At 38.7% G+C, this 27,949-nt stretch overlaps 2 protein-coding genes and 1 long non-coding RNA gene across 3 annotated transcripts in view; all 3 read left to right on the top strand.

Moving 5' to 3' along the window:
• Nucleotides 1-145: 145 nt before the first annotated feature.
• On the top strand, nucleotides 146-3,467 carry hoxc5a (homeobox C5a). Its single transcript, XM_061903303.1, has 2 exons — nucleotides 146-914; nucleotides 2,814-3,467. Exons 1-2 carry the CDS (start codon nucleotides 476-478, stop codon nucleotides 3,020-3,022), a joined length of 648 nt encoding a protein of 215 aa, XP_061759287.1. The 5' UTR covers nucleotides 146-475; the 3' UTR covers nucleotides 3,023-3,467.
• A 3,853-nt stretch (nucleotides 3,468-7,320) lies between these two features.
• The window catches only part of LOC133554486 (uncharacterized), a 35,732-nt gene continuing 15,103 nt past the window's right edge, over nucleotides 7,321-27,949 (top strand). Inside the window, exon 1 of the long non-coding RNA XR_009807126.1 lies at nucleotides 7,321-7,459. This is a non-coding gene — a long non-coding RNA (uncharacterized LOC133554486). The remainder of the gene's footprint in view (nucleotides 7,460-27,949) is intronic.
• Nucleotides 12,342-14,678, top strand: hoxc4a (homeobox C4a). Its single transcript, XM_061903308.1, has 2 exons — nucleotides 12,342-13,196; nucleotides 13,667-14,678. The coding sequence occupies exons 1-2, from the start codon at nucleotides 12,728-12,730 to the stop codon at nucleotides 14,038-14,040; spliced, it is 843 nt and encodes a 280-aa protein (XP_061759292.1). The 5' UTR covers nucleotides 12,342-12,727; the 3' UTR covers nucleotides 14,041-14,678.

Below are 27,949 nucleotides of genomic sequence, written 5' to 3'. Positions count from 1 at the left end.
TGACGCTCTTGTCCTATAGTCTTGCCTTTTTTTTCGTGGAAATATCACCCCCCACCCCAACACCAACACCCCCCAACCCCAACTACCCCCCACACCTTCCAAACCCCCCCCCCCCCCCCCCCCCCACCTCCAACAAGCACCCGCAGCAGCAGCTCGAAGTTTACTGGACACGTTTTTGCTATTCATCAATATCTCCATTGAGCATCCACGCCAATTTATGACTGGCCAACATGATCACGTGATCCCATACGAATAGACCATATTTGGGCAGCGCGCATTGGATCAAGAATTAAAAAAAAAGATAGCAAAGGCTTCTCCACCTATAAATCCTGGATTATTTTTTTTTTTTTTTTAAGGAGAGGCTGATTTTTTTTTCTCTCTCTTTCCAAAAAGCGGCTACCAGAAATGATCAACACAAATAAGGGAGTAAGAGCGACGTCTATCCACGCAGGCTGAAAGTGTAAATCTCTCCAAAATGAGCTCCTACGTTGACAGCTGCAATTTGAGACAAGCGGGCGAGACAAGTTCTGCCATGTTTGGCTACGGCGCGGCGGGGCGAGGACCCAGCCTGTGCCACGGAGGCGTCAGCGTGGGCGCCGTCTTTACGCGTCCCGTCCCCGCTGCCGGCTCGCTCCGACGGGATGACGTGCAAGCGAGCCTGAGAGGGAGCCCGATGGTGTCCGCGGGACCTCACATGGGTTCCGACCCGTGCGGCAGCACCGCGGGGCTGCTCGCGGACAGAGCCTCGGAGAGGGGCGTCAAACCCGGCATCAGCCGGAGTCAGGAAGGCGGCAGAAGTGCGGAAAACGCGCAAATGGTCAACGGCGGCCAGCAGCAGCAGCAACAACAACAACAGCACAGCGAGCATGGACCACAGATTTACCCCTGGATGACCAAACTGCACATGAGCCACGGTAAAGTTAGTCTCTTTCAGGCTGCTCCACTTTCCCTCTCGAGTTTTATAGGCCAAACGCAGGAAATAATAAAAACTCGCGGTCATAAATTTTATGACAAAGGCATCCATTGCTCGTAAACCTGCTCTATTACGGCGAAGAGGTGATCTGAAGGCTGATTTATTGAGCAGTAATTGGATCAGAAGATCAAACTGTGACAAAATTATCAAATAATATTAGAAATTCTCCTCCAAGTATTATCATCTTTATTGCTTCTTTTTTTTGTACACCCCCGTATAGTACGCGCGTTAATTCCAGTGTGTGTGTGTTTGTGTATAAGAGAGAATGCAGCTTTAGCCTTAAATTGAACTTTGGGGAAACACCAATGACCTGACCCTTGCATGAACTTTTCACCTCGAAAGAGATTTGAATAGGCGTGCAACCTTTTTCCACGCACTGGAGCCACGAGATAGCTGCAGGCTGCAGATGGACAGTGGGCCACTTTCACTGCAAAATGCTAACGTTGTATACAAACGTGCAGGCAGGGAGAAGGCAGGGATTCAGTATTAAAAATACAAGACAGCAGGCCTGTCTTTTTTTGTTTTTTTTGCAGCTCCTGCAAAGGCAAGGGTAAAATTGAAAATATACAAGAGAATCTTTGACATTTGTCACGTTTTAATATATCCTTATTTTCATTACTCCACTGTACTGCACTGCTATAGGCCAAGGCCAGCGAGAAAGTAAAGGCCAAGATAACTTTAATATTAAATCAAGCAAATACTTATTTTTTTAGTAAAGCCTATATTTACATGTCTAGAAATTATTTCCACAGCAAAAATGTGTATTCAATTTAAGTCAAGTGACCCTATATTTGACACACACACACGCACACACACTCTAATGAGGTCCAAGTAAGCAATTGACTATCACCAATAAGTTACGACTTTCTTTATATATAGGGATTCAATATGAAGCGTTCAATTAAGTCAACATTTCAGACCAGTGTATATTTAGTCTGAATGTGTTTTTTTTAAAGAAAAGAAAATAGTCATTATAAATGTTGTATTTATTTAAATATATTTTTTCAACACTTTCCTGTCTTTCACACATGCAGGCTGATAACTTAAACACACTGTAAAAAAGAGGATTTCGCAACATTATTTCACAGTAAAATTCTTCCATCATAATGTATTGCAACTTTACAACAAGTACTGCAAACATTACAGTAGGCTTATATTTACAGCATTTAATTTCAAAGTAAGTTTTTGAAAGTAAAAATAATACTGTGTGTTTTCACTTAAAAATTACAGGGTGTGCAAAACTTATACTGAAACGAATTATCACTAAAAGACACGTTTAGGGTGAAATCAGCTTTGCTTCTTCCTACTCCTTTTCACATATGTTAAATTGTGCAAATATAACCACGTGATGTTTTCCCCAATGTAACCTGTCAAACATGTCTGAAACAAATACATCAAAACCCTAGAGATGTGTGCATTCGGAGGATTTAAAAACGTGTAGTGTTTTTTTTTATCCGTTACCTATATCCGCGAGAATCCAAATAAAGAGACACAAGTCTCAATATGATGCAGTAAACCAATCAAAAACCCATTTAAAAACAATATAATATGAATTTGAACTTAATATACTATATATAAAAAATATATATATTTCTGTTTGGCCAGGCTTCAGGCAAAATATTAAGAAATAAATAATAAAAAACGGTTATTGCTCTGTTTAGTTTTTCAACGTATCTTAAATTAATCCACTAAACATAATAAACGTATTTGGCCTCATGTCTAAAGGGGTTACACTGGGCAGGGGGTCCTAAATGTATATAGTGCTTCTATTTGACATGGATTCTTCTTCACATGTATTTCCCTTTACTGACTGCTAACCCTTCATTGTATAACACCCCAGAATCGGAGGGCAAGCGTTCTCGGACCAGTTACACCCGCTACCAGACTCTGGAGCTGGAGAAGGAGTTCCACTTCAACCGTTACCTGAGCCGCCGTAGGCGCATCGAGATCGCGCACACCTTGTGCCTGAACGAGAGGCAGATCAAAATCTGGTTCCAGAACCGAAGAATGAAATGGAAGAAGGACAGTAAAATGAAAGTGAAGGAATAATAATAATAAAAAAAAAAATGCCTTGGGTGAGAAGCCAGCCTGACCTCCGGATGAACTGCGGGCAGCAGTGACATCATGACACCGCCCTGCGCAGCTCTTCATCACCAATTATGTGTCGCTCTTTGCAGTGGCGGGGACCTAATATATCGAATATCACTCACATTGATCAATTGGTTTACATTACTAAAGGAATTAGGCCGATGCGACGATGAGCCCATTTTGGAGGACAAGGTGGTTGAGGGTCCACAAAGGCAAAACCACATTAAAAAAGTGTTGTATTTGAAAGTGTGGTGCGTTCAAGTGAACCCGTATATTTCGTGACTGACTGAAGTATCTTTGTAGGCTAACTGTGTATATGTAACGTGTGATGATACTGTGACGCGCAGGGACATTAGACGCATCAATGTTGACTATTAACCAATAAACTTTGATCATACATCCATGATGGCTTTTGTTGTTGTTGTAAAAATGGAATAACCAGGTTGCAATACTGTTCGGAAGCCAAAGCCCCCTCCTCCTTTTTTTACAGTGTGACAAACGTGCTACGAAGTTTAAGGCCCCTATAAAACTTTATTGCCCCCGTTTCCAGACAGACTGCGTTTCCTGTTTTGCCCGGAGAAGGAAGCGAGGTCCTCGGCTGTGATAATACACCCCCCCCCCCCCCCCTTCCCAAACAACAACCTGGGATGCCAAAGTCTGCTTTCCTGCATCATCACCACAGCCCATATGGCCGCTTCATTTCATGCATATAAAGTAAAGCCATTATATATATATATAGTTTAAAGGACTTAAAACATGCAATAAAAGTGCATGCACTCACCCTTGTATGACTCCTTTAAAACTCCCAAAAACACGCAGCGTCCACGCACTTCCTATCTCCGCAGGGCCTGCAACAATGTATTGAATCCCTTCTCTCTTTTTTTTTCTCTCTCCCCCAAGTGTCTTTTTTTTGGGCTATTTTAAAGTTTACAAGGTTACATATGCCAATTGCCGCGAGCAGGCCGTGAATGGTGCTTAGGAAACACGTGGTGTCATTTAAGTGGCTTTTATGGCCTGCAAGAGCTGACAAACCTTCGATATATACACATCATATATAATGTTAACTGTCCTGCAAGCCCAGCTGCTGGCTTCGCCTTATCTGAGGCCAGATAGGCTTTGCTGGCAGTGGGGACAAGGTGCCGGTCCATACGGAACCTGGACGGGTCTCAAGTAAGTTGCCTACTCGGCCGAATTATTTATTTCCCTTCATGACCTAAATTGTTAGATTTGAGTGGATCGTTGACTTCATTCAATTCAATTCATCCAAATGAGGTCATAGGGGAAATGTTCTGGTTTTATTCGTCGATATTTATTTTTAAGTCCTTGTTTCATCCTGTTTTTCAGTGTTTATATGATTTGATAAATTAATTTATACAAACAAAATGTAAATGAAAAAGAAAGTTGTGGGTATAGAGGAAATACTGTATATTTTATGTTGGTAGCACTTTAGTATGGAGAACATATTCTAAGTAAGAAATACTTAATTTAGAGTTGTTTGGACACTATGATAACATATAAGGGTTAACGTTGGGTTTACTAATAAGCAATAATTCCGAGGCTATTAAGGGAAGATTCTTAGTTAATGGCTTGTATATAAGGCCATGCAGAATTAAGACATTAATAATATGTTACTAATTTGCATGTTAATAAGCTACTAATTAATGGTGAATATGTTCCACATCCACCACCTTTCTTTTCAATAAAAGAAAAATAAACACTTTGTAACACAGATGTTATTTTGAAGCAATGCTGTATTTATTCATAATGATACGCACCTTGGCCCTATTATAAGTGTGTGTGTGTGAGTGTGTGTGTGTGTGTGTATGTGTGTGTGTGTGTGTGTGTTTGCAAGAACTGTGAGTAACTTTGCATATAGTCACAGTCGTTCGTGAAAAGTCGAAAACTGCAGTGAAGGGTTGCTGTTTGCCAATGTTGTGCACGTGTGAGAAATGTCATTAATAATGCTGTTTGTATTTGGTTGTGGGTTTTAAAAGATGACGTCATTACGTCTCATGACTTGATCAAGAGTGTGTATTCTTATGCTCATGCACGGTGTGAACAGCCTCGGCAGAGCCTCAAGTTGCATCCACAAGACTATATATAGTTGTTTCCTCGTCTGGAGTCTGCAAGTTTTACTTTCGTCTTGCACCCCATGGCAAGACTCGTGTGTGTTTATGCTTTTTAAGCATTGCCCAATTGTTTGTGTACGCTGGTTTGTGGTGGTGCAGGCTGATGCGTAATACTCTTCCAATAGGGGGCACTGTGTGACACATTCCTCATGAGTGTGTGCGCGCGTGTGTGTGTGTGTGTGTCCTCGTGTCACGGCTGTATTTTGTCTAATAAATGCATGTGGTTCAAGAGGAAGCTATTATTTTGAGCACCTTAACAGTGCATTTGATCATTATTTTAGAAGCCCAACAAACTATAGTAGAACACCCATTAAGCTAAAACGCACAATGTTATGGTCGCTTTGCTGCACATTATATTGCATTCATCTGTTTTAGTAGCATTGACTTTAAAAGTGAAGCAACCCAAACATCCGCTTTCACTGCCAGGCTGCGTGCTTTTTTGTTCCATTCCCTGACCTGTGATGTTGTCATCATCATTATTCAAGCAGCAGAGGTCACTTCCGGGTGACTTTTCCTTTGTCTCAGCCCAAAATAAGACCCATCAAGTCCCAGCATATCATAACGCGACCCTAATGTATTTGCAATGTGAACACAAAGTCTTTTTAGTCTGCATGCCTGTGTTATAGAGGGAATTCATTTTTCTATTCATAGAATATTAGCCCAGGGAAGAACCAAAAATGCTTTAAGATTTATGTGGACTTTCTTTAAACCCCCCTACATTTTTCTCCTTGGATCATTTAGTTATTTTACAGCCTCTCCAGGACATCATCACCAAATTTGGTATTACATCATGAGTTAATATTTATAAATTAAAACAACAGTCAATGCAATATGTCAAAATGATATAAGCAATTTCCTGTCATTAAAAGTTCTCATTGATATTATTTAATGTGCACGTCACTTAAGGGTAAGTGGGTTTCCTGTTAATTTAGATTATTTAGAGTACATATATATATATATATATATATATATATATATATATATATATATATATATATATATATATATATATATATATATATATTTATATATATCCATTTTCTACGGCTTATTCCCTTTTGGGGTCACGGGGGGCGCTGGCGCCTATCTCAGCTTCCATCGGGCGGAATATATATATAATGCATCTGATATATATATATATATGTATATATATATATATATATATATATATATATATATATATATATATATATATATATATATATATATATATATATATATATATATATATATATATATATATCAGATGTATCAAGCAAGTGGTGTGTAGTATTTATTTGTATTATATTTAAAAGATTCACAACTTATTTTGATATATGTAAACATGTTTACATATATAATAATACGTTGTATACTTTTTTTCGTATACATATTCTGCTGTCTAATGCAATAAGGCCAGTATAGAAACACCTATGCATGCAAATAATGAAAAAGAAATTGGTTAAAATGTTTAAAACGTTTTATTGTTATATTTAGTTCATCATATTTCCTATCATATCATATTTGTATCTTGTATTTATACGGATATTTTATTGATCATTTACGTGTTAGCCACTAAAGACTAAATAAGTAAATAAGTGTAAAATGAAATGTATATATGCTTATATACCTTATATAAAGTAGGCTTTCAACATTTTTAATGAAATTGAATTTAAAATTAAATCAAAATGTTTTTCATAAAGTATGTTTTTATAAGGTTTTTTTAAAATTTCATTTCCCATGAAATGCATGCACTTGTAAATAAACCAATCACATGGTCATTATAAAGACTCTTAATAATGATGGTCACATAAAATGGTACTTCCACATGCTTGGATATATATATATATATATATATATATATATATATATATATATATATATATATATATATATATATATATATATATATATATATATACATATATATATATATATATAGAACGATAGTATCTAAATAATTTACATACATTTACAGTAATGGAAGAACTTTACCTTTATTGGTCAAAAATAGTGCTAACTATTTTAATTGCAATAAGAATAGGCATGTTTCAGCCCCATATGTTCATCTTAAAACATATGTTCCTTGCACCATGTTTGATGTCAATGTTTCTTTGTGTTTTCCAGAAGCAGTCTATACGGAAGAGCGAGTGTGTGCATGTGTGGGGTCCTGCGTGGATGTGTCGCCTGTCCACCTGTCTCCATGGAGGAGATCTGACACTTCTTGCAGCTTCTCATGTGCTTGAAGACCAACAGCTGCCTTCCTGGCCCTTCACTCCCCATGGAAACGGTTAGACGCTTGTGTTGTGTATTTAAAGCAAAAAAAAACAAAAAAACCCCATTGTGTTTGTATTTTACTGCATTTCCAGCATATGTTGAGCACACTTCTTAGTTAATAGTCATTTCAAGTTGGACTGGTAGAGACTTAATGAACCACAACGAAGTGCAAAACAAGCAATGGTTTCTTAGGGGGCCCCCATGGTTGCTGCTTTGGTGCATATTCATATTCCACCAATCTGCACTTCATTAAAAGTTTTATTATTATTATTATTATTATTATTTGAACCGGACAATGTGGCTTCGTGTTATTACACCATAGGGCTAGGAGCCTTGATTAAAACACTATTATAGCCATTTAATCAGGAAGTGGAATACTGCATGTATCTGCTGCTACTGACACGCCAATTTGCACACAACCACCACATTTAGTGCATTGCACTTGCAACGCTTTTAATTATCAGAGGGCCTGCTTAATTAGTCCGACAATAAATAAATGAAACATTCAAATAATCCGCCCGAGGCCCTCATCCTTTTCACTTGTACATTATAACTAGTTATTGAACTAGGTGCAAGATATGAAAGCCATTTGTGTCCAGGAAAAAGAAAAAAAAAAAACCCGCCATCCCCTCCATCAATAATGCTTGGCAGTGAACTATTGGAACGCGCGGGGTGAAGCGCAGGTCAGCCTGTCTAACTAATATTAAAATGCATCTGCGCCGAGCAACAATCTCGTCCCCTTTTCCTCAAATATAGAAAACATTTGCATACAAGCAACCTGACTGTTTTCCCTCCCGAATCTTCACATTGAGACGTTCCTCTGCGTTTCCAATGTAATCAATGCCATCGATTGCGCAATCCGCTGCTTTACGTTTGCGCTCTTTAATAACGGGGCCACATGTCCGACATGACATTTTTCATCACGGGCTTTTCTCATTAGCTTCCAGAGTGGCAGCGAGAAAGGTTAGCGGACGGTCAGTATGGTAATAGCGAGCAGAAAGAAATGGTGGGGGACAATAGAAACTTATTTTTCATCAGCGCTGTCATGCGGTCCCTTTGTATGCAGGCCTGTGTGTTTGGGACTGAATATTCATATACCTCTAAGGGGAGATGCTTTATTCCTTGTGCAAATGTACTACACCATGCAGCATGTTAGTATTTAGTTGCATGTTTTTTTTTCCTTCCACCCTTTGCACAAAGGCATGAGAGATCCGCATTAGTTGTCTATATGTACCCTGTAGAACCGAATTTGTGTGGAGAACAATCACAAATCCGTCTCTACGGGAATACATGGGCAGCTGCAATACGCCGCCTCAGCCTCGACGTGCAAGTGTATGCATGCTTTATGTCGTGGGATGTAAACACATGCAGGAGTGGACCGTGTGCGTGCATTCACGCTGACCCGGCCAAGTGTATGCATAGTTGAGCTGGAGGCAGCCACAAGGAGTGTTGAGCTACCGTGCGCGACCCCGTGAAACACGCTGGGAACCATGCGGTCGTTTAAAAGTGACTGATTTACTGCTTTTATTGCGCTATAAAAGGCTTTCGAACATCTTTGCGAGCGCTAATAGATATGTCATGCATGCGCCTTCACTACAAGCATGGAGCCACACACTGCAAACTATTATTATTATTATTATTGTTTTGTATTTATCATTATTATCATCACTATTATCATTAATAGTAACACTATTAGTTCATCATTATTATTGTTATTATTATTATTATTATTATTATTATTATTATCATTATTTAATGCAGCTCAACACATTAAAAAAAAGTGTGCTGGAGACCATGGAGTCATAGTTTCTCTCCTCAGCTGACTCCCAGATAAGAAAGTGGACATGCAGCACATGACACGTTTCTATCAGATAAAAGCAGAGCTAATGTGCTCCCTGCTCCAGATAGCATCAGCATTTTGGAACATGAAGGATTTCCAAATTGCAACTTGCACCAAAATGGATGTTTGCCAGTACTGACTTGGTTAAGCAATTTTTAAAAAGTTAATTTTCATTGTTTTTACATGGAACATATCACTTGAGAAAAAAAATGCATGTACCTTATTGAAACTCGTACAAAACTGTATGTGAAAAAAAATAGAATGGTATTTTATTAAATAAATAAATAAATACAACAAAAAACAGTACAAGTAAAAAAGAAAAAAAACTATACTTGTGGGAGCTTACCGAATATATTTTTCCAACTTTAGACTACTTATTGTCTAAAAAGTGCATGCTCATTTACTAAATGAAAACCCCTCAAAAAGTAAGTTTTTTTCCAAGTGCAATGTCTTTTTGTACATCTGTTCATTTGAAATAGTATGTGAAACACTCTTTTGTATTGCGGTCACATGCTTTTATTTTGGCCATACATGGTCAAGACATGTTCAAGGGTGCATGCAAACATGGACTTTCTGAAGCATAATTATTTGGCATGCATGATGCTGATCTTGCCACATGTGCTTTGTTTATCAAATGCTCAGTTTTGATCAAACGACAAGTTATAGGATATTGACCTCTCAGAGTGAGATTTGAATACTTTTGGGTCTTTTTAGTGCGATAATCAGAATCAGAATCACAATCAGAATATTTTTTTATTGCGGTTGTTTGAGAATGGGTTCACAAACTAGGATTTTTTCTTGGTGTAATCGTGCAACATAAAACACATGAAACACAGAATAGGTAATAAAATGAGCTGTAACTGAGCTAACATAATAACACAATCGTTTTGAGCTTTTGATGTTGTTGTGACAACTTAATAGTTTTGATTGATTGATTGAAACGTGTATTAGTAGATAGCACATTACAGTAAATATTCCATACAATTGACCACTAAATGGTAACACCCGAATAAGTTTTTCAACTTGTTTAAGTCGGGGTCCGCGTTAATCAATTCATAGTATAATATAGTGCAGTTGTTTCCAAATGGGGGTATGCGTACCACTGGGGTTACTTGAAGGTATGCCAAAGGGTACGTGAGATTTTTTTAAAATATTCTAAAAATAGCAAGAAATAAAAAATCCTTGATAAATATATTTATTGAATAATACTTCAACAAAATATGAATGTAAGTTCATAAACCGTGAAAAGAAATAATTCAGTGTTGACAGCTAGATTTTTTGTGGACATGTTCCATAAATATTGATGTTCAAGATTTCTTTTTTGTGAAGAAATGTTTAGAATTAAGCTGATAAATCCAGATGGATTTCTATTACAATCCCCAAAGAGGGCTCTTTAAGTTGATGATTACTTCTATGTGTAGAAATCTTTATTTTTAATTGAATAACTGTTTTATTTTTCAACAAGTTTTTAGTTATTTTTATATCTTTTTTTCCAAATAGTTCAAGAAAGACCACTACAAATGAGCAATATTTTGCACTGTTATAAAATTTATTAAATCAGAGACTGATGACATAGTGCATATTTTACTTCTTTATCTCTTTTTCCATCCATCCATTTACTACCACTTATTCCCTTTGGGGTAGGGGGGTGGGGGGGGGGCGCTTGTGCCTATATCAGCTACAATCGGGCGGAAGGCGGCGTACACCCCGGACAAGTCGCCACCTCATCACAGTTATCTCTTTTTTTCAACCAAAAATGCTTTGCTCTGATTAGGGGGGTACTTGAATTAAAATAATGTTCACAGGGGGTACATCACTGAAAAAAGGTTGAGAACCACTTGTATAGTGCATCAGAGTGGCATATGTAATACAAGGCTTGGAATGGATAGTTTTAATCCTTGTTTGTGTATTTCTGCAAGTGATGTACTTTTAGTTTAAAACAAGCACATCTATAGCACCATTCAATGAGGCTGTTGCCTATGCAGAAGGGGTCCCTGTCCCCAAACATTATGAATGATCAGACCTGTTTTCCGCCAACAAAATCCCGCCACACCAATTAGAGGCACAACAAACCTTGTTTGGAGTAGTAACACCGTGTTGGTGTGGTAAAAACACGGCCAAGTCTGACAGTGTTTGTGTGGCTAAAGGCTAAATCTTCCCAACTCCATCTTTCTACTTTGACTTCTCCAATATTAATTGAACAAATTGCAAAAGATTCAGCAACACAGATCTCCAAAATACTGTGTAATTATGCCGTTAAAGCAGACGACTTTTAGCTGTGTGTGTGCGTAGCGCTCATACTTCCTAAAAACGCGTGACATCCTGCGTACACGTCATCATTACATGACGTTTCCAAGACGAAACTCCCGGGAAATTTAAAATTGTAATTTAGTCAACTAAAAAAGCTGTATTGGCATGTGTTGCAATGTTAATATTTCATCATTGATATATAAACTATCAGACTGCGTGGTGGGTAGTAGTGGGTTTCAGTAGGCCTTTAATTACCTTATGTAGGCTACCAATGGGAACAGTTAGCTATTGTGGTTCTTATACTTGGCCCTGCGATGAGGTTGCGACTTGTCCAGGGTGTATGACGCCAGGGGCGGCATCGCGTAGTGGGTAGAGCGGCCATGCCAGAAACCTGAGGGTTGCAGGTTCGCTTCCCACCTATTGACATCTAAATCGCTGCCGTTGTGTCCTTGGGCAGGACACTTCACCTTTGCCCCCGGTGCCACCCATACCGGTGAATGAATAATGAATGAATGATTGGTGGTGGTCGGAGGGGCTGTAGGCGCAAACTGGCAGCCACGCTTCCGTCAGTCTACCTCAGGGCAGCTGTGGCTACTGACGTAGCTTACCATCACCAGGTGTGAATGAACGATGGGTTCCCACTTCTCTGTGAGCGCTTTGAGTATCTAACAATAGAAAAGTGCGATATAAATCTGATCCATTATTATTATTATTATTATTATTCTGCCCGAATGCAGCTGAGATAGGCTCCAGCCCCCCCCCCCCCCAAAAAAAGGGACAAGCGGTAGAAAAATGGATGGATGGATGGATGGATGGTTCTTATACTTGGCGTATCAGCGTTCCATTTGAATAACTGGAACGCTGTTTTATATAATTTTTCCCCTACTTGGTCAGCAACTAGCTCCTAGTTTTGTGGCCAAGATCAATTGCTTTGGTGAGAGGAAGAGAAAGAGAGGAGGAGGGGGAAGGGGGGGAAGAGAGAGAGAGCGCGCCTGCATGGACTCCACAATGGCGACTGGAGGTATGCTAAACACCTCTGGTTTCCTCATCCGGGAACTTGGCGGAGCGCAGCGATTGGTCGGCCCGGTCACGTGGTAAAAGTAACTTTACAGGGCTGCTCGCAAGTAGGAGGGCTTTATGGAGCAGGAAAAACGACAAAGCTAGAAAAATTATTTTCCACTCCAGAAATTAATGATCATGAGCTCGTATTTGATGGAGTCCAACTACATTGATCCGAAATTTCCTCCATGCGAGGAATACTCGCAAAACAACTACATCCCCGAGCACAGCCCCGAATATTACGGCCGCGCCAGCAGGGAGCCGGGCTACCAGCAGCATCACCACCAGGACTTGTACCCGCCGCCGCGGGCCGGCGGCTACCAGGAGCGCCAGTACAACTGTGCAAGCATCCCCGAGCCCGACACGCCGCGCGGACATGCGGGGATAGCCCACACCGCGCACCTGCTGCAGGCGGCCAAGGGGCAGCCCGCTTCGTGCGACACCCCACAGTTGTCCATGTCCCCTGCCACCCCGCCGGCCGCAGCCTCCGCCTGCAACCAGGCCACCCCGGAGCATCCCAACAGCGCCGCAGCCGCCGCCGCCGCCGCCTCCAAGCAGCCGGTCGTGTACCCCTGGATGAAGAAGATCCACGTCAGCACTGGTAGGAGAACCCGCGTGTTTATGTCCGCCCTCTCCCCCCTCCACCAGACCCCATCTCGCTGCCAGCCCCCTGCTTCCAAAAGCAAGGGAAGCCTTTTGAAATGGCACAATTGAGGCGGATTTACGACTCGGCATTGGTAATTACACCCGCCATAAATTTTATAGCCGAGGTATACTCAGGGCAGCCGTATCGCCATGTGGCTTCTGCTGTTATGTATTGCACCATGCAGGGGAGAGAGAGAGAGAGCAAGGGGGTTATAAATAAGGCCAAAAAAAAAAAAAAATACAGCTTCCTAATATTGCATTAATAATTGAGCTCATATTTAACTCCTAAAGTTGCCTTTAAATAAATCCCCCACATAAATCTTCCAAGTCCTTTTCTCCCCTTATTTCTATCCACTTTCTTCTCCTTCTTCTTCTTCTCCCCCCCTCCACCCCCCACCCCCCATCCTCCCACTCCCCCCCCCATAGTGAACTCGGGTTACAATGGGACGGAGCCCAAGCGGTCTCGGACAGCATACACCCGCCAGCAAGTGCTGGAACTGGAGAAGGAGTTCCACTATAACCGCTATTTGACTCGGAGGAGGCGCATCGAGATCGCCCACACCCTGGTGCTGTCCGAGCGCCAGATCAAAATCTGGTTTCAGAACCGCAGGATGAAATGGAAAAAGGACCACAGGCTGCCCAACACCAAAGTGCGGTCCTCGGCCAACTCCTCCTCGTCCTCCTCCTCCTCCTCCTCGTCCGGCTCCATCTCCAGCTCTGCAGCCGGCACCGGGGCTTCTTCCTCGGTCACAAACACAGGGGCCTCCGATGAACTGGGCGAGGATATTACCAGGTTATAAAATCCACACATGCAGAACAAAAACAAAAGACAAAAAAACTGAACTGCTTATTTATAGAATTATTATATATTTTTGTTTTTTTTCGTAGCCATCTTGTGCAGTTTCCTCCAAATCCAACGTTGTACAAAATGCATGATATATGGCATGGGTTATTGAGAATACCGATGACTTGTTTTGTATTTTTTAATTTTTTTTTTAACGTGAAACAGGGTTTAATTTATTTAAAACTCCCTTTTGATTGTTTTTTTTATTTTTTTATTATGCTTTGAATGAAGGGAAAACATATAGACAGTCATTTTATCCAAATATTATTTGGGGACATTTTTCAGCACAGGTGTAATGCACAATATATTTATTTCAAACGACACTGGAAGGAAATCAACATAATAATTATTTTTGGTATTAGGAGATTAAAAAAAACATTGATCTTGAACTTGTATGTTTCGGATAATGTGACCTTGTGTATTTCAAAAACAGGATATTTTGGTTAATTTAACATTTAGTTTTAGTGTTGGTGTTGTGCTTAGGCCGTATTTTTTATTTTTTTTAAAGAAAGATTATTGTGAATTGCAATAAACGGAGTTTATTAGTGTACTTGTGCTAATCATCTTGGTCAATAAAACAGTAAGTGTCTTCTAGTTTTATATTGGTCCATGGCTTCTTTGTATAGGCAGAGTATAAGGTCGTGTTTGCGGCTCTGTGGAAGAGTGTGTGGATATTTGAATATTTCAAAAACAAAATCACTGTGTTTTTAAATGGTCTTTACGAATTCTGCGGCTTATTGCTGCTGGTGCGTGTACGTGGACGCGCGTGGATTGAACACAAAGCTGCATGCGGATCATTTTAAAAGACAATGTGTTTGGAAAGTAGTGTTTTTTTTTTTTTTTTTTTGGTTTTGTATGCTTTTTCTATAGCGCCACGTTTCCACATGTACAAAATAAAGTGAATAAAGTCATGATTTGCCAATATGTTTAAATTTTGTAGCATAGCGTGGTCTTAAATTACAATTTTCCAATGCATTTGTTCTGCTTTTAACAAATTGCCTATATATATATATATATATATATATATATATATATATATATATATATATATATATTTAATATATATATATATATATATATATATATATATATATATATATATATATATATATATATATATTTAATATATATATATATATATATATATATATAGTCTTTCCCCTTGCAGGGTGGGGGGTGCACAAAAGAAAGAGATATTCTGCATCATCAATCTCTGCACTGCATTGTGCAAAACATCATGTTGTTGCTATGCGTCAAACACCGAAAATCCTATGGAATATGAGTGGAATGTGCTCGGATGTAGGCTCCAAATGTTAACGGTGCATATGGGAGGTTGTTTCTGCAGAATAGTGATGAGACGCGCGGCTGAAAAATGACCTGGAGGAGCCTTTATGTTGGCGGACACATTGGAGAAATGGATGTGCAGGCCACAGTCAGCATGCAGCATCTCTTCGCTCCCTTTCTCTCGCCCATGTGTCGCCTCCGTGTCGCCGGGCTTGAAAAGGTGCTTGATTGAAGTTTGGGCGGCGGTGGTGGGGCGACGTGGGAGAAGGCCGAGTTCACACCGAGGACACATTTTCTGTCCCATTAGGCTCATTTCAGTCTGGATGGTCGACCCCCTCCAATCCTGCATGTGACCCACTGGGGCTGTGGTCCCCTTGGCCTCGGCGGTCTTTCTTTCGTGGGCTCTGTACACCCGTGGTGAGGCCTGCAGACGGGTCACGACTGGTTTTGGTGCTCCTTTTGTGCAGCCCAACGCTGCCCGCAAGTGCAATCCTTTACCCGCAGGACGTCGCATATATTTACTTAATTTTATTCAAAAAATTTATCATTAACAAATTGTATAACAACATATTTTTCTAAATACATTGCAGTCATGTTATCACTGGTCACAGATCAGCACTTAATCAATGCAGAGGTGCCCAGTTTCAGAGTAAAACTTCAGATAAACTTGTAATGCAAACTTATGTGTGATGCAAATACATACATATATATTTGAACTTAATTGAAAGCTTGATTAAGAAACTAAATAACAAGTATGGGTGTTTTAAAGTTTGTAATGATTTTCTATTTCATTTAAGTGGTAAATCATGAATGTTAACACAAAACAAATATATTGCAGTAAAAGTTCAATAAAAGGGTTGCTTTGAATATATTAAGAATGTAACCCCCTTAGAAAAAGGAAAAAGTATTAATTTGGATACCTTAATCGGTGGAAGAGGGGTTAGTGCGTCTGCCTCACAGTACGAAGTTCCTGCAGTCCTGGGTTCAAATCCAGGCTCGGGATATTTCTGTGTGGAGTTTGCATGTTCTTCCCGTGAATGCGTGGGTTCCCTCCGGGTACTCCGGCTTCCTCCCACTTCCAAAGACATGCACCTGGGGATAGGTTGATTGGCAACACTAAATTGGCCCTAGTGTGTGAATGTGAGTGTGAATGTTGTCTGTCTATCTGTGTTGGCCCTGTGATGAGGTGGCGACTTGTCCAGGGTGTACCCTGCCTTCCGCCCGATTGTAGCTGAGATAGGCGCCAGCGCCCCCCGCGACCCCGAAAGGGAATAAGCGGTAGAAAATGGATGGATGGATGGATAATCCGGTGGTTCTCAAATGGGGGTACGCGTACCCCTGGGGGTACTTGAAAGTATGCAAAGGGATTTTTTTAAAACGATTCCAAAAGTAGCAACAATTCAAAAATCCTTCATAAATATATTTATTGAATGATACTTCAACAAAATATGAATGTAAGTTCATAAACTGTGAAAAGAAATGCAACAATGCAATATTCAGTGTAGACAGCTAGATTTTTTGTGGACATGTTCCATAAATATTAATGTTAAAGATTTATTTTTTGTGAAGAAATGTTTAGAATTAAGTTCAGATGGATTTTTATTACAATCCCCAAAGAGGGCACTTTAAGTTGATGATTACTTCTATTTGTAGAAATCTTTATTTATAATTGAATCACTTGTTTATTTTTCAACAAGTGTTAGTTCTTTTTATATCTTTTTTTCCAAATAGTTCAAGAAAGACCACTACAAATGAGCGATGCATTGTTATACAATTTAATAAATCAAAAACTGATGACATAGTGCTGTATTTTACTTCTTTATCTCCTTTTTTCAACCAAAAATGCTTTGCTCTGATTAGGGGGTACTTGAATTCAAAAAATGTTCACAGGGGGTACATCACTGAAAAACGGTTAAGAACCACTGCCTTAATCCACGGTTTGGGAACCTTTTTGGCTGAGAGAGCCATACAAGCCAAATATTTTACAAAGTATTTCCGTGAGAGCCATATAATATTTTTTTTAACACTGAATACAACGAAATGCGAGCATTTTTAGGTAAGACCAACATTTTTAGAGTATAATAAGTCTCTTATTCTTTTTAATAACATTGTTATTATGAAGTTATACCAACAATAAATAAAATATTTCTTACCATTAATGCGACTTCTTGAACAGGTGCGGTAGAAAATGGATGGATGGATTAAATGCATGAGAATGTTTTATATTTTGAACGTTATTTTTAACACTGTGATTACCAGCAAACTTATTCATTAATTACCGTGTTAAACAATGTCAGCTAAGATTTATCTGAGAGCCGGATGCAGTCTTCAAAAGAGCCAGATCTGGCTCGAGAGCCATAGGTTCCCTACCCCTGCCTTAAACCAACACTTTACGCAACATAGACGTCATGATGTCATCAATATTCAGCTTCAAGCATTTACATGCACAGCACCCAGCAATTTGGAACAAGGATGAGGGGATAGAAAAAAAGGTAATACATGTATTGGTGGCAGCATTGGAAAAAGTTGTGGACCAATTTCACTTTTGCCTCCCAACGCACATAACTGTGGTGTGTTCAAGGACCCTTGATTTAAATTAGCGCTGTCACTATAGTTTTCAAAGACAGGGGGAGAATATCATATATTATTTTGATTTGTATTACCCACTGATGATTGTATGAGTATCAGCTAATCCAGGGTTGTCCACAATATGGCCCGGGGGTCAGTTCCAACATTTAGGAAAGAAGAGCCGAAACGAGTCATGAAATGAGAGAGGGACGACATTTTGATACTAATAACTATAATTATAATCCACTTTTTCATCCAAAACAAAGGTTTGTTCTATATGTAATGTCTGTTTTTTTTTTATTTTTTTTTTTAGCATTTTTCTTTGCAAAGAATAAACATCAGAATGGCCCCCACATCTTTTGACTTTTTAGTATTTGGTCCATGGTGGGGAAAGTTAGGACACCCCCAAATGATCTCTACTACTTTTCACTCCGATGTAAAAAGGTAAACTTTACATATATTTGTAATCATATTTAAGTGAATAATGACAGGTTATATGATGATTTAAAATCATATTTTGACCACTATATACTAAACCTGTTGGCAGTTTATTGTTAAAAATAAATAAATAAAACCAAAAAACCCTAAACATATATATATATATATATATATATATGTGTGTGTATTTATGTATATATGTACACATACATATATATATGTACATGTATTTATATATGTATATATACATACATGTGTACATGTATGTGTATATATATACACTTACATGTACACATACATATATATGTATGTGTATATATATATACATTTGTTATACATAAATACACATACATGTACACATACATATATATGTATGTGTATATATATATACATTTGTTATACATAAATACACATACATGTACACATATGTTTGTATATATATATATATACATTTGTTATATATAAATACAACAAATGTATATATATACACATACATATGTATGTGTACATGTATGTGTATATATATACATACATGTACACATATATATGTATATATACATATATTAAAACAAGTACACATACATATGTGTATGTATATATATATACATATATATATACAAACCCCATTTCCATGACTTGGGAAATTGTGTTAGATGTAAATATAAACGGAATACAATGATTTGCAAATCTTTTTTAACCCATATTCAGTTGAATATGCTATCAAGACAACATAGTCGATGTTCAAACTGATAAACATTTTTTTTTGCAAATAATCATTAACTTTAGAATTTGATGCCAGAAACACGTGACAATGAAGTTGGGAAAGGTTGCAATAAATAATGATAAAGTTAAGGAATCCTCAACAAACACTTATTTGGAACCTCCCACAGGTGTGCAGGCTAATTGGGAACAAGTTTACCAAACAGCTTACCAAAAAATGCTCAGTCTTTCACAAGAAAGGATGGGGCGAGGTACACCGCTTTGTCCACAACTGCGTGAGCAAATAGTCAAACAGTTTAAGAACAACGTTTCTCAAAGTGCAATTGCAAGAAATTTTGAGATTTCAACATCTACGGTTCATATTATCATCAAAAGGTTCAGATAATCTGGAGAAATCACTCCACGTAAGCGGCATGGCCGCAAACCAACATTGAAGGACCCTCAGATCATGAATTGATTAACGTGGACCCCGACTTAAACAAGCTGAAAAACTTTTTCGAGTGTTACCATTTAGTGGTCAATTGTACGGAATATGTACTGAACTGTGCAATCTACCAATACAAATTTCAATCATTCAAACGACACTATCAAAAACCGACATCAATCTCTAAAGTATTTTGCCACATGGGTTCAGGAACACTTCAGAAAACCACTGTCACTAAATACAGTTTGTCGCTACATCTGTAAGTGCAAGTTAACGTTCTACTATGCAAAGCGAAAGCCAGTTTTCAACAACATCCAGGAATGCCGCCGGCTTCTCTGGGCCCAAGATTATCTAAAATGGACTGATGCAAAGTGGAAAAGTGTTCTGTAGTCTTACGAGTCCACATTTTGAATTGTTTTTGGAAATATTCGGCATCTTGTCATCCGGACAATGAATTGATTAACGTGGACCCCGACTTAAACAAGTTGAAAAACTTATCCGGGTGTTACCATTAGTGGTCAATTGTACGGAATACAGGTATGTAATGTAACACTGTGCAATCTACTAATAAAAGTTTCAATCAATCAATCAATCAATCGATCAATCAATCAATCAAGGGGAAGCAAACCATCCAGACTTTTATCGACGCAAAGTTCAAAAGCCAGCATCTGTGATGGTATGGGAGTGTATTAGTACCCAAGGCATGGGTAACTTACACATCTGTGAAGGCACCATTAATGCTGAAAGGTACATATAGGTTTTAGAACAACATATGCTGCCATCCAAGCGCCGTCTTTTTCATGGACGCCCCTGCTTATTTCCGCAATATAATGCCAAGCCACATTCAGCATGTGTTACAACAGCGTGGTTTCGTAAAAAAAGAGTGCTGGTACTTTCCTGGCCCGCCTGGAATCCAGACCTGTCTCCCATCGAAAATGTGTGGCCCATTATGAAGCGTAAAATACGACAGCGGAGACCCCGGACAGTTGAACGACTGAGGCTCTACATAAAACAAGAAAGAATTCCACTTTCAAAGCTTCAAGAATTAGTCTCCTCAGTTCCAAAGCGTTTATTGAGTGTTTTTAAAAGAAAAGATGATGTAACACAGTGGTAATTTCCAATTACTGTGGCATGTGTTGCAGCCATGAAATTCAAAGTTAATTATTATTTGCAAAAAAAAAAAAAAATTTATGAGTTTGACATCAAATAGCTTGTGTTTGTAGTGCATTGAATTGAATATGGGCTGAAAAGGATTTGCAAATAATTGTATTCCGTTTATATTTACATCTAACACAATTTACCAACTCATATGGAAACGGGGTTTGTATGTATATATATATATATATATATATATATATATATATATATATATATATATATATATATATATATATATATATATATATATATATATATATCCGCACACATGTATATGTTTACATGTATATATACAAATAGTGATGAGGTGGCGACTTGTTCAGGGTCTACCCCGAATGCAGCGGAGATAGGATCCAGCGACCCCCTGTGACCGCAAAAGGGACAAGTGGTAAAAAATGTATGTATGTATGTATGTATGTATGTATGTACAGTATGTATATGTGTTAGGGGTGTGGGAAAAAATAGATTCGAACTAGAAATCGCGATTCTTACGTTGTGCGATTCGGAATCGATTCTCATTAAAAAAAAAATGTTTTTAAATTTTTTTTTTATTTTTTTTAATCAATCCAAAAAACCAATACACAGCAATACCATAACAATGCAATCCAATTCCAAAACCAAACCTGACCCAGCAACACTCAGAACTGCAATAAACAGAGCAATTGAGAGGAGACACAAACACGACAAAGAACAAACTAAAAGTAGTGAAACAAAAATGAATATTATCAACAACAGTATCAATATTAGTTATAATTTCAACATAGCAGTGATTAAAAATCCCTCATTGACATTATCATTAGACATTTCTAAAAATTAAAAATAAAAACAATAGTGTCACAGTGGCTTACACTTGCATCGCATCTCATAAGCTTGACAACACACTATGTCCAATGTTTTTACAAAGACAAAATAAGTCATATTTTTGGTTCGTTTAATAGTAAAGACAAATTTACATTATTGCAATCAGTTGATAAAACATTGTCCTTTACAATTGTAAAAGCTTTTTACAAAAATCTACTATACTCTGCTTGCATGTCAGCAGACTGGGGTAGATCCTGCTGAAATCCTATGTATTGAATGAATGAGAATACTTTTAAATCGGGAAAAAATCGTTTTTGAATCGAAAATCGTGTTGAATTGAAAAAACAAGTCGATTTTGAATCTAATCGTGGGACACCCAAAGATTCGCAGCCCTAACATGCATATACTGTATGTATACATATACATACATACATACATATACATATATATCCACTTTCTACCGCTTATTCCCTTTGGGGTCACGGGGGGCGCTGGTGCCTATCTCAGCTACAATAGGCCGGAAGGCGCCGTACACCCTGGACAAGTCGCTACCTCATCACAGATATATATATATATATATATATATATATATATATATATATATATATATATATATATATATATATATATATATATATATATATATATATATATATGGGGTTATTTATATGTTGTAGATATGTTTATCACATATTTTTAAAAGTGAATGTGTTTTAAGGTTTGAACTAAGCATGCAATAAATACTTTTTTTTAGTACGTGTAAAAATGTCAAGTGTGTGTGTGGCACTGCGGCGTTGGGTTTTAGGCTGTGTGGGGGGGCAAGTCAGGAGTCCTTTAAATTGAGGCCCAGAATGTTGTGGTACGCCCCTGGTAATGAATAACGACCTCTCTTCCAATATGATGGCAAAGCAGTCTCCAGCTGTGTGGTCACATGAAAGAAAACATCACACATTTATACACTTCTTTAAAAATAATGATGGAACATCAACTTTTTTTAAGTGACCAACAAAAATAAAAGACTAATTATTTCCAGCAGACCTTTTTTTTGAGGGATTTGTTATGTTCTACTGCATGATTTATTATGTTTTTCAATATTAATTAAACACAGGCTTGTTTGGACTAATATCCATGGCAATATTTGTAGCGTTAAATGTGTTTCGTCTTACCTGTGAGAAGAGCACCTTAAATATAATTTTTAGTATTAATAATCTCCCTGTCGTGGTTTTGAGTGCACATGAAGCATCTTCGCAGGTGAGAGTCAGCATCTAACATGTGTCGTATTCTCAACTTCACTCTCTTAAATTCCTCACCCACCTCCAGAGGCTTTTCCCTTTGCCTTTTACCTCCCTGCTGAATCACTGGGAATGTCTCCCGTTGCAGCATGGCAGACTGGCTCTGATTGATGTCCCCCTGCAGGGCTCTATCTGGAAAGATGCTGAACATATTTACTCGAATGGTTATCGAAATGTTTGAATAGCAGCGAGTGTAGCGGGAGGGAGAGAAAACTGGCGCGGTGGAATATAGTTCAATAGTTGACGTTTTTATTTGCACACAAAACAAACCTTGTCCTCTCAGGTGAGTGCATTGTGCAGCCACTTTGCTCGGTGATGAAAGGTGCATCATTGTTGTGCGCTGGCAGCTGCATAAAGGCTGCGAGTTGAAACCAGGGTCACACTGAGGACTTCTCCCTGCATTGACCAGTGGGTGTGTCATAAAGGCGTAAATCTTCCCCGTCGCGGCCGTCCAACGGCCAGCAGATGCGTCGCTTTGACTCATTTGCAATAAAAGCGCCTTTTTAAACCACCATCAGACAATTGATTTGGGCCAAACGCAAAGCGACTCTCGGATGTCCCGCAGTACTTGAACGCGGCGTCGTGCTGGAAATGATGACCTAAATAAACGCCAATGACGTATCGCTGTGGCGCGTGCCGGAGAAATATTTCATCAGCCTATTGGCTGCGTGTATGAGGATGGCCGACGTGGTGGTCATTTCCCAGCATTCAATGGGTGGCAAGGGGGTCACTTCAGACAGTAAAGATGATCAAGTCTGTCGGGCCACAATATTAGGTGCATCCGCACATGCGCAATAGGATCCAGTGCACGAGCTGTAGCAACAATGATGACGTAATAACTATATTACTACAAACAAATATTTGTTGTTTAATGACAATTTACCATGAATTTATTAACGTGGACCCTGACTTAAACAACTTCATCCATCCATTTTATACCGCTTGTTCCTTTTGGGGTTGCGGTGGTCGCTGGAGCCTGAAAAACTTATTCGGGTGTCACCATTTAGTGGTCAATTGCACAGAATATGTACTGTATTGTGCAATCTACTAATACAAGTTTCAATCACTCCATCAAAAAAATATGTGGGCCATGCAACATTCCATTGGTCAAACTTTCTCCCCCAAAAAATCTCTAAATCTGACACACTGCACTACTTAATGATGCATAAACCCATTTCTGGTCCCTTTATTTGATCTTTCACAGGCCTCCTGAGCCAAAGATGGCTTCTTTGAGTAATATGACTGTCAATAACAGGAGTGAGTTTTCAGCGTAAAATGATCAAATACATCAAATATGGCATTTTTGCAAATATCATTAGCCTGTTGACAAAACTTTTGACTCGGGGGCCGCATTGGGTTCAGAAAATTTGGCCGGGGGCCAGGCAGTGTGTGTGTGTGTGTATATATATTAGACTTAGACTTCCTTTTATTGTCATTCAAATTTGAACTTTACAGTACAAATAATAACAACATTGTGTTGCATTAGCTCATGGTAGTGCAGGACAAAAGATCAATAAGGTTCAGATACAAATAAATAGATTACTGTACAGATAAATATATTGCACTTTTGCATATGCATCCACGTTTATGGATGTAGGTTATATTGTCTTTATATTCCAGCAAGTTAATCCATTTTTTGGGCGAATTGAGGAGATTATTATGATATGTTCAAGAGTCTTACGGCCTGAGGGAAGAAGCTGTTACAGAACCTGGAGGTTCTGCTACGGAGGCTGCGGAACCTCTTTCTAGAGTCCGGCAGTGAAAACAGTCCTTGGTGGTGGTGGTAGGAGCCTATACAGATTTTCTGAGCCCTCTTCAGGCAGCGGCTTTTTGCGATCTACTGGATAGGTGGAAGAGGAGTCCTGATGATCTTTTCCGCCGACCTCACCACTCTGCAGAGACTTCTAGTCTGAGGCTCTGCAGGCTCCAGTCTAGACAGATATGCTGTTGGTCAGTCGGCTCTTTAAAGTGCCTCTGTAGAATGTGGTGAGAATGGGGGGAGGGAGCTTAGCTCTTTGGATCCGACGCAAAAAGTGCATGTGCTGCTGAGCTCTTTTTACAAGTACTCCGGTGTGTATCAAGAGTGCGCACTTGCCGATCATGTCTCGTTATCGATGGAAAAATACATTTTTAGACAATATGATTTGCCTGAGCAGCAAGGAGACCCGAGAGTAACAAGTGGTAATAAAAAATAGATTAGAAAAATATCTTGAGACTTCCTGTGGGGCGGATTTTGGACGCTGGCGTAGTTTGGGGACCCTGCTATAAGCACATTGCAGCAATTGAACAACAACCAAAAACATATTTAAACAAATAAACATCCCCTGCAACGATATAGTTGAAATATAATCAAATATAAATGAAAATAAATGAATACATTTCTGGCCAAAGACATGCACCTGGTGATAGGTTGATTGGCAACACTAAATTGTCCCTAGTGTGTGAATGTGAGTGTGAATGTTGTCTGTCTATCTGTGTTGGCCCTGCGATCAGGTGGCGACTCGTCCAGGGTGTAGCCCGCCTTCCGCCCGGATGCAGCTCTGATAGGCTCCAGCAGCCCCCGCGACCCCAAAAGGGACAAAAGGTAGAAATTGGATGGATGGATGAATGGATAGATGGATGGACACTTCTGGCCTGCAAAGGATCCAATATGACTTGTGGAATAGTCCACAAGATCATGGGTTCGGGTAACAGGACTGAATGACAACCTGGGATGCAACAAAAGTTTTAATTTTAACTAAATTGTGGGGATAGGTTGAATGGCAACACTAAATTGGCCAAAGTGCGTGAATGTGAGTGTGAATGTTGTCTGTCTATCTGTGTTGGCCCTTCAATGAGGGGGTGACTTGTTTAGGGTGTACCTCGCCTTCTGCCCGATTGTAGCTGAGATAGGCACCAGTGCCCCCCGCGACCCCAAAGGGAATAAGCGGTAGAAAAATGGATGGATGGATGGATGTTTAAAATAGAAAGTAGAAAATAAACTTCTAATGCAGTTAGGATTAGGAGTAACAAATACATATATAGCATATTTAAAGGTTTTCTATGATTATACAGTATTATATGTTAAAAGGTGAATTATATTTTTTATATTTTATATATAGCGCTTTTTCTCTAGTGACTCAAAGCGCTTTACATAGTGAAACCCAATATCTAAGTTGCATTCAAACCAGTGTGGGTGGCACTGGGGGCAGGTGGGTAAAGTGTCTTGCCCAAGGACCAGAGGTGGGTAGTAACGCGCTACATTTACTCCGTTACATTTACTTGAGTAACTTTTGCGATAAATTGTACTTCTACGAGTAGTTTTTATGCAACATACTTCTACTTTTACTCCGTTCCATTAATCTACATTCATTTTAATCGATCTATTAATGTTTGTTTTGGTTAATGACAGAGCTTCAAAGTAGAATCTACGCATGCCTGCGTTTCACCAATCAAATGCAGTCACTTGTGACGTTGGACCAATCAAACAGAGCCAGGCGGTCACATGACCCGACTTAAACAAGTTGAAAAACTTATTGGGGTGTTACCATTTAGTGGTCAATTGTACGGAATATGTACTGTACTGTACAATCTACTAATACAAGTTTCAATCAATCAATCAAAAGCGTAAAGGAAAAAAGACACTTTTTATTTCAACCGTACTTCCCGTCAAAAGCCTAAAGACTGATCGCACAGTTCCTGTCTTCACAATAAAAGCGCCGCTCCATCGCGCCTGCGCTAACAAAATAAGAGTCTCCGAAAGCCAGAGCAAACAAGCTAGCAGACTAGGGAGTTTGCCGCCAATGTATTTCTTGTAAAGTGTATGAAAACGAATATGGAAGCTGGACAGATAAGATGCCAAAAACCAACGACTTTCATGTGGTATTAGACAGAAAAGAGGAACTTTTTTTGTCCTCCATTTGAAAACGTGGACGTCTGATTCCAATCAATCAAGTCATCAGAATCAGGTAATACACAAACTTATATTCTTGTCTTCATGAAAGATAGGAATCTATATGTTAAACATGCACGTATATTCATTAAAACACCTTCAACATGTCAACAAAAACGGCAAAATAAATACATTTAAAATGTATACTGTATATATAAATGCATGTATATATATATATATTTAATATATATATACATATATATATATGTATATATACATATATATGTGTGTGTATAAATTATTTGTGTGTGTATGTATGATATGTGTGTGTATAAATGATATGTGTGTGTATGTATATGTATATATGAGGTAGATCACCTTGACTTGGTAATTTACTAAGTAATTGATAAACAAGTTGAAAAACTTATTGGGGTGTTACCATTTAGTGGTCAATTGTACGGAATATGTACTGTACTGTACAATCTACTAATACATGTTTTAATCAATCAATCAATCAATCAATCAATCAATCAAATCAATGAATGCCTACTGAGGCTATGGTGCTGTTAAGTTATTGTGGCTCGATGTGCCATTTTTTAAATTTTATTTTAATGTACTATTATTTAATATATATTATTGTTTTAGTTGCTTAAGTGAAGTGAAGTGAATTATATTTATATAGCGCTTTTTCTCTAGTGACTCAAAGCGCTTTACATAGTGAAACCCAATATCTAAGTTACATTCAAAACAGTGTGGGTGACACTGGGAGCAGGTGGGTAAAGTGTCTTGCCCAAGGACACAACGGCAGTAACTAGGATGGCGGAAGCGGGAATCGAACTCGCAACCCTCAAGTTGCTGGCACGGCCACTCTACCAACCGAGCTAAACCACCCGATATTCCTGGCTCTGAATTTGCTCATTGCTATTTTTATGTTTTTGTGCATTATTTGTTGCTGTAATCAGCAGTTAGTCAGTACTTGAGTAGTTTTTTCACAACATACTTTTTACTTTTACTCAAGTAAATATTTGGGTGACTACTCCTTACTTTTACTTGAGTAATAAATCTCTAAAGTAACTGTACTCTTACTTGAGTACAATTTCTGGCTACTCTACCCACCTCTGCCAAGGACACAACGGCAGTGACTAGGATGGCGGAAGCGGGAATCGAACCTGCAACCCTCAAGTTGCTGTCACAGCCACTCTACCAACCGAGCTAAACCGGTATATGTATATGTTAAGTTTGTCGAAATGTAATTAAAAATGTAAATTAAAACTTTTAAATATGCAATCAAATCAATGTGCAGGACACT

Source organism: Nerophis ophidion, linkage group LG06 (assembly GCF_033978795.1).
Source record: "Nerophis ophidion isolate RoL-2023_Sa linkage group LG06, RoL_Noph_v1.0, whole genome shotgun sequence".
NCBI lineage: Eukaryota > Metazoa > Chordata > Actinopteri > Syngnathiformes > Syngnathidae > Nerophis > Nerophis ophidion.
The sequence above is the reverse complement of the archived record's forward strand: the minus strand, read 5'-3'. Positions and strand labels throughout refer to the sequence as shown.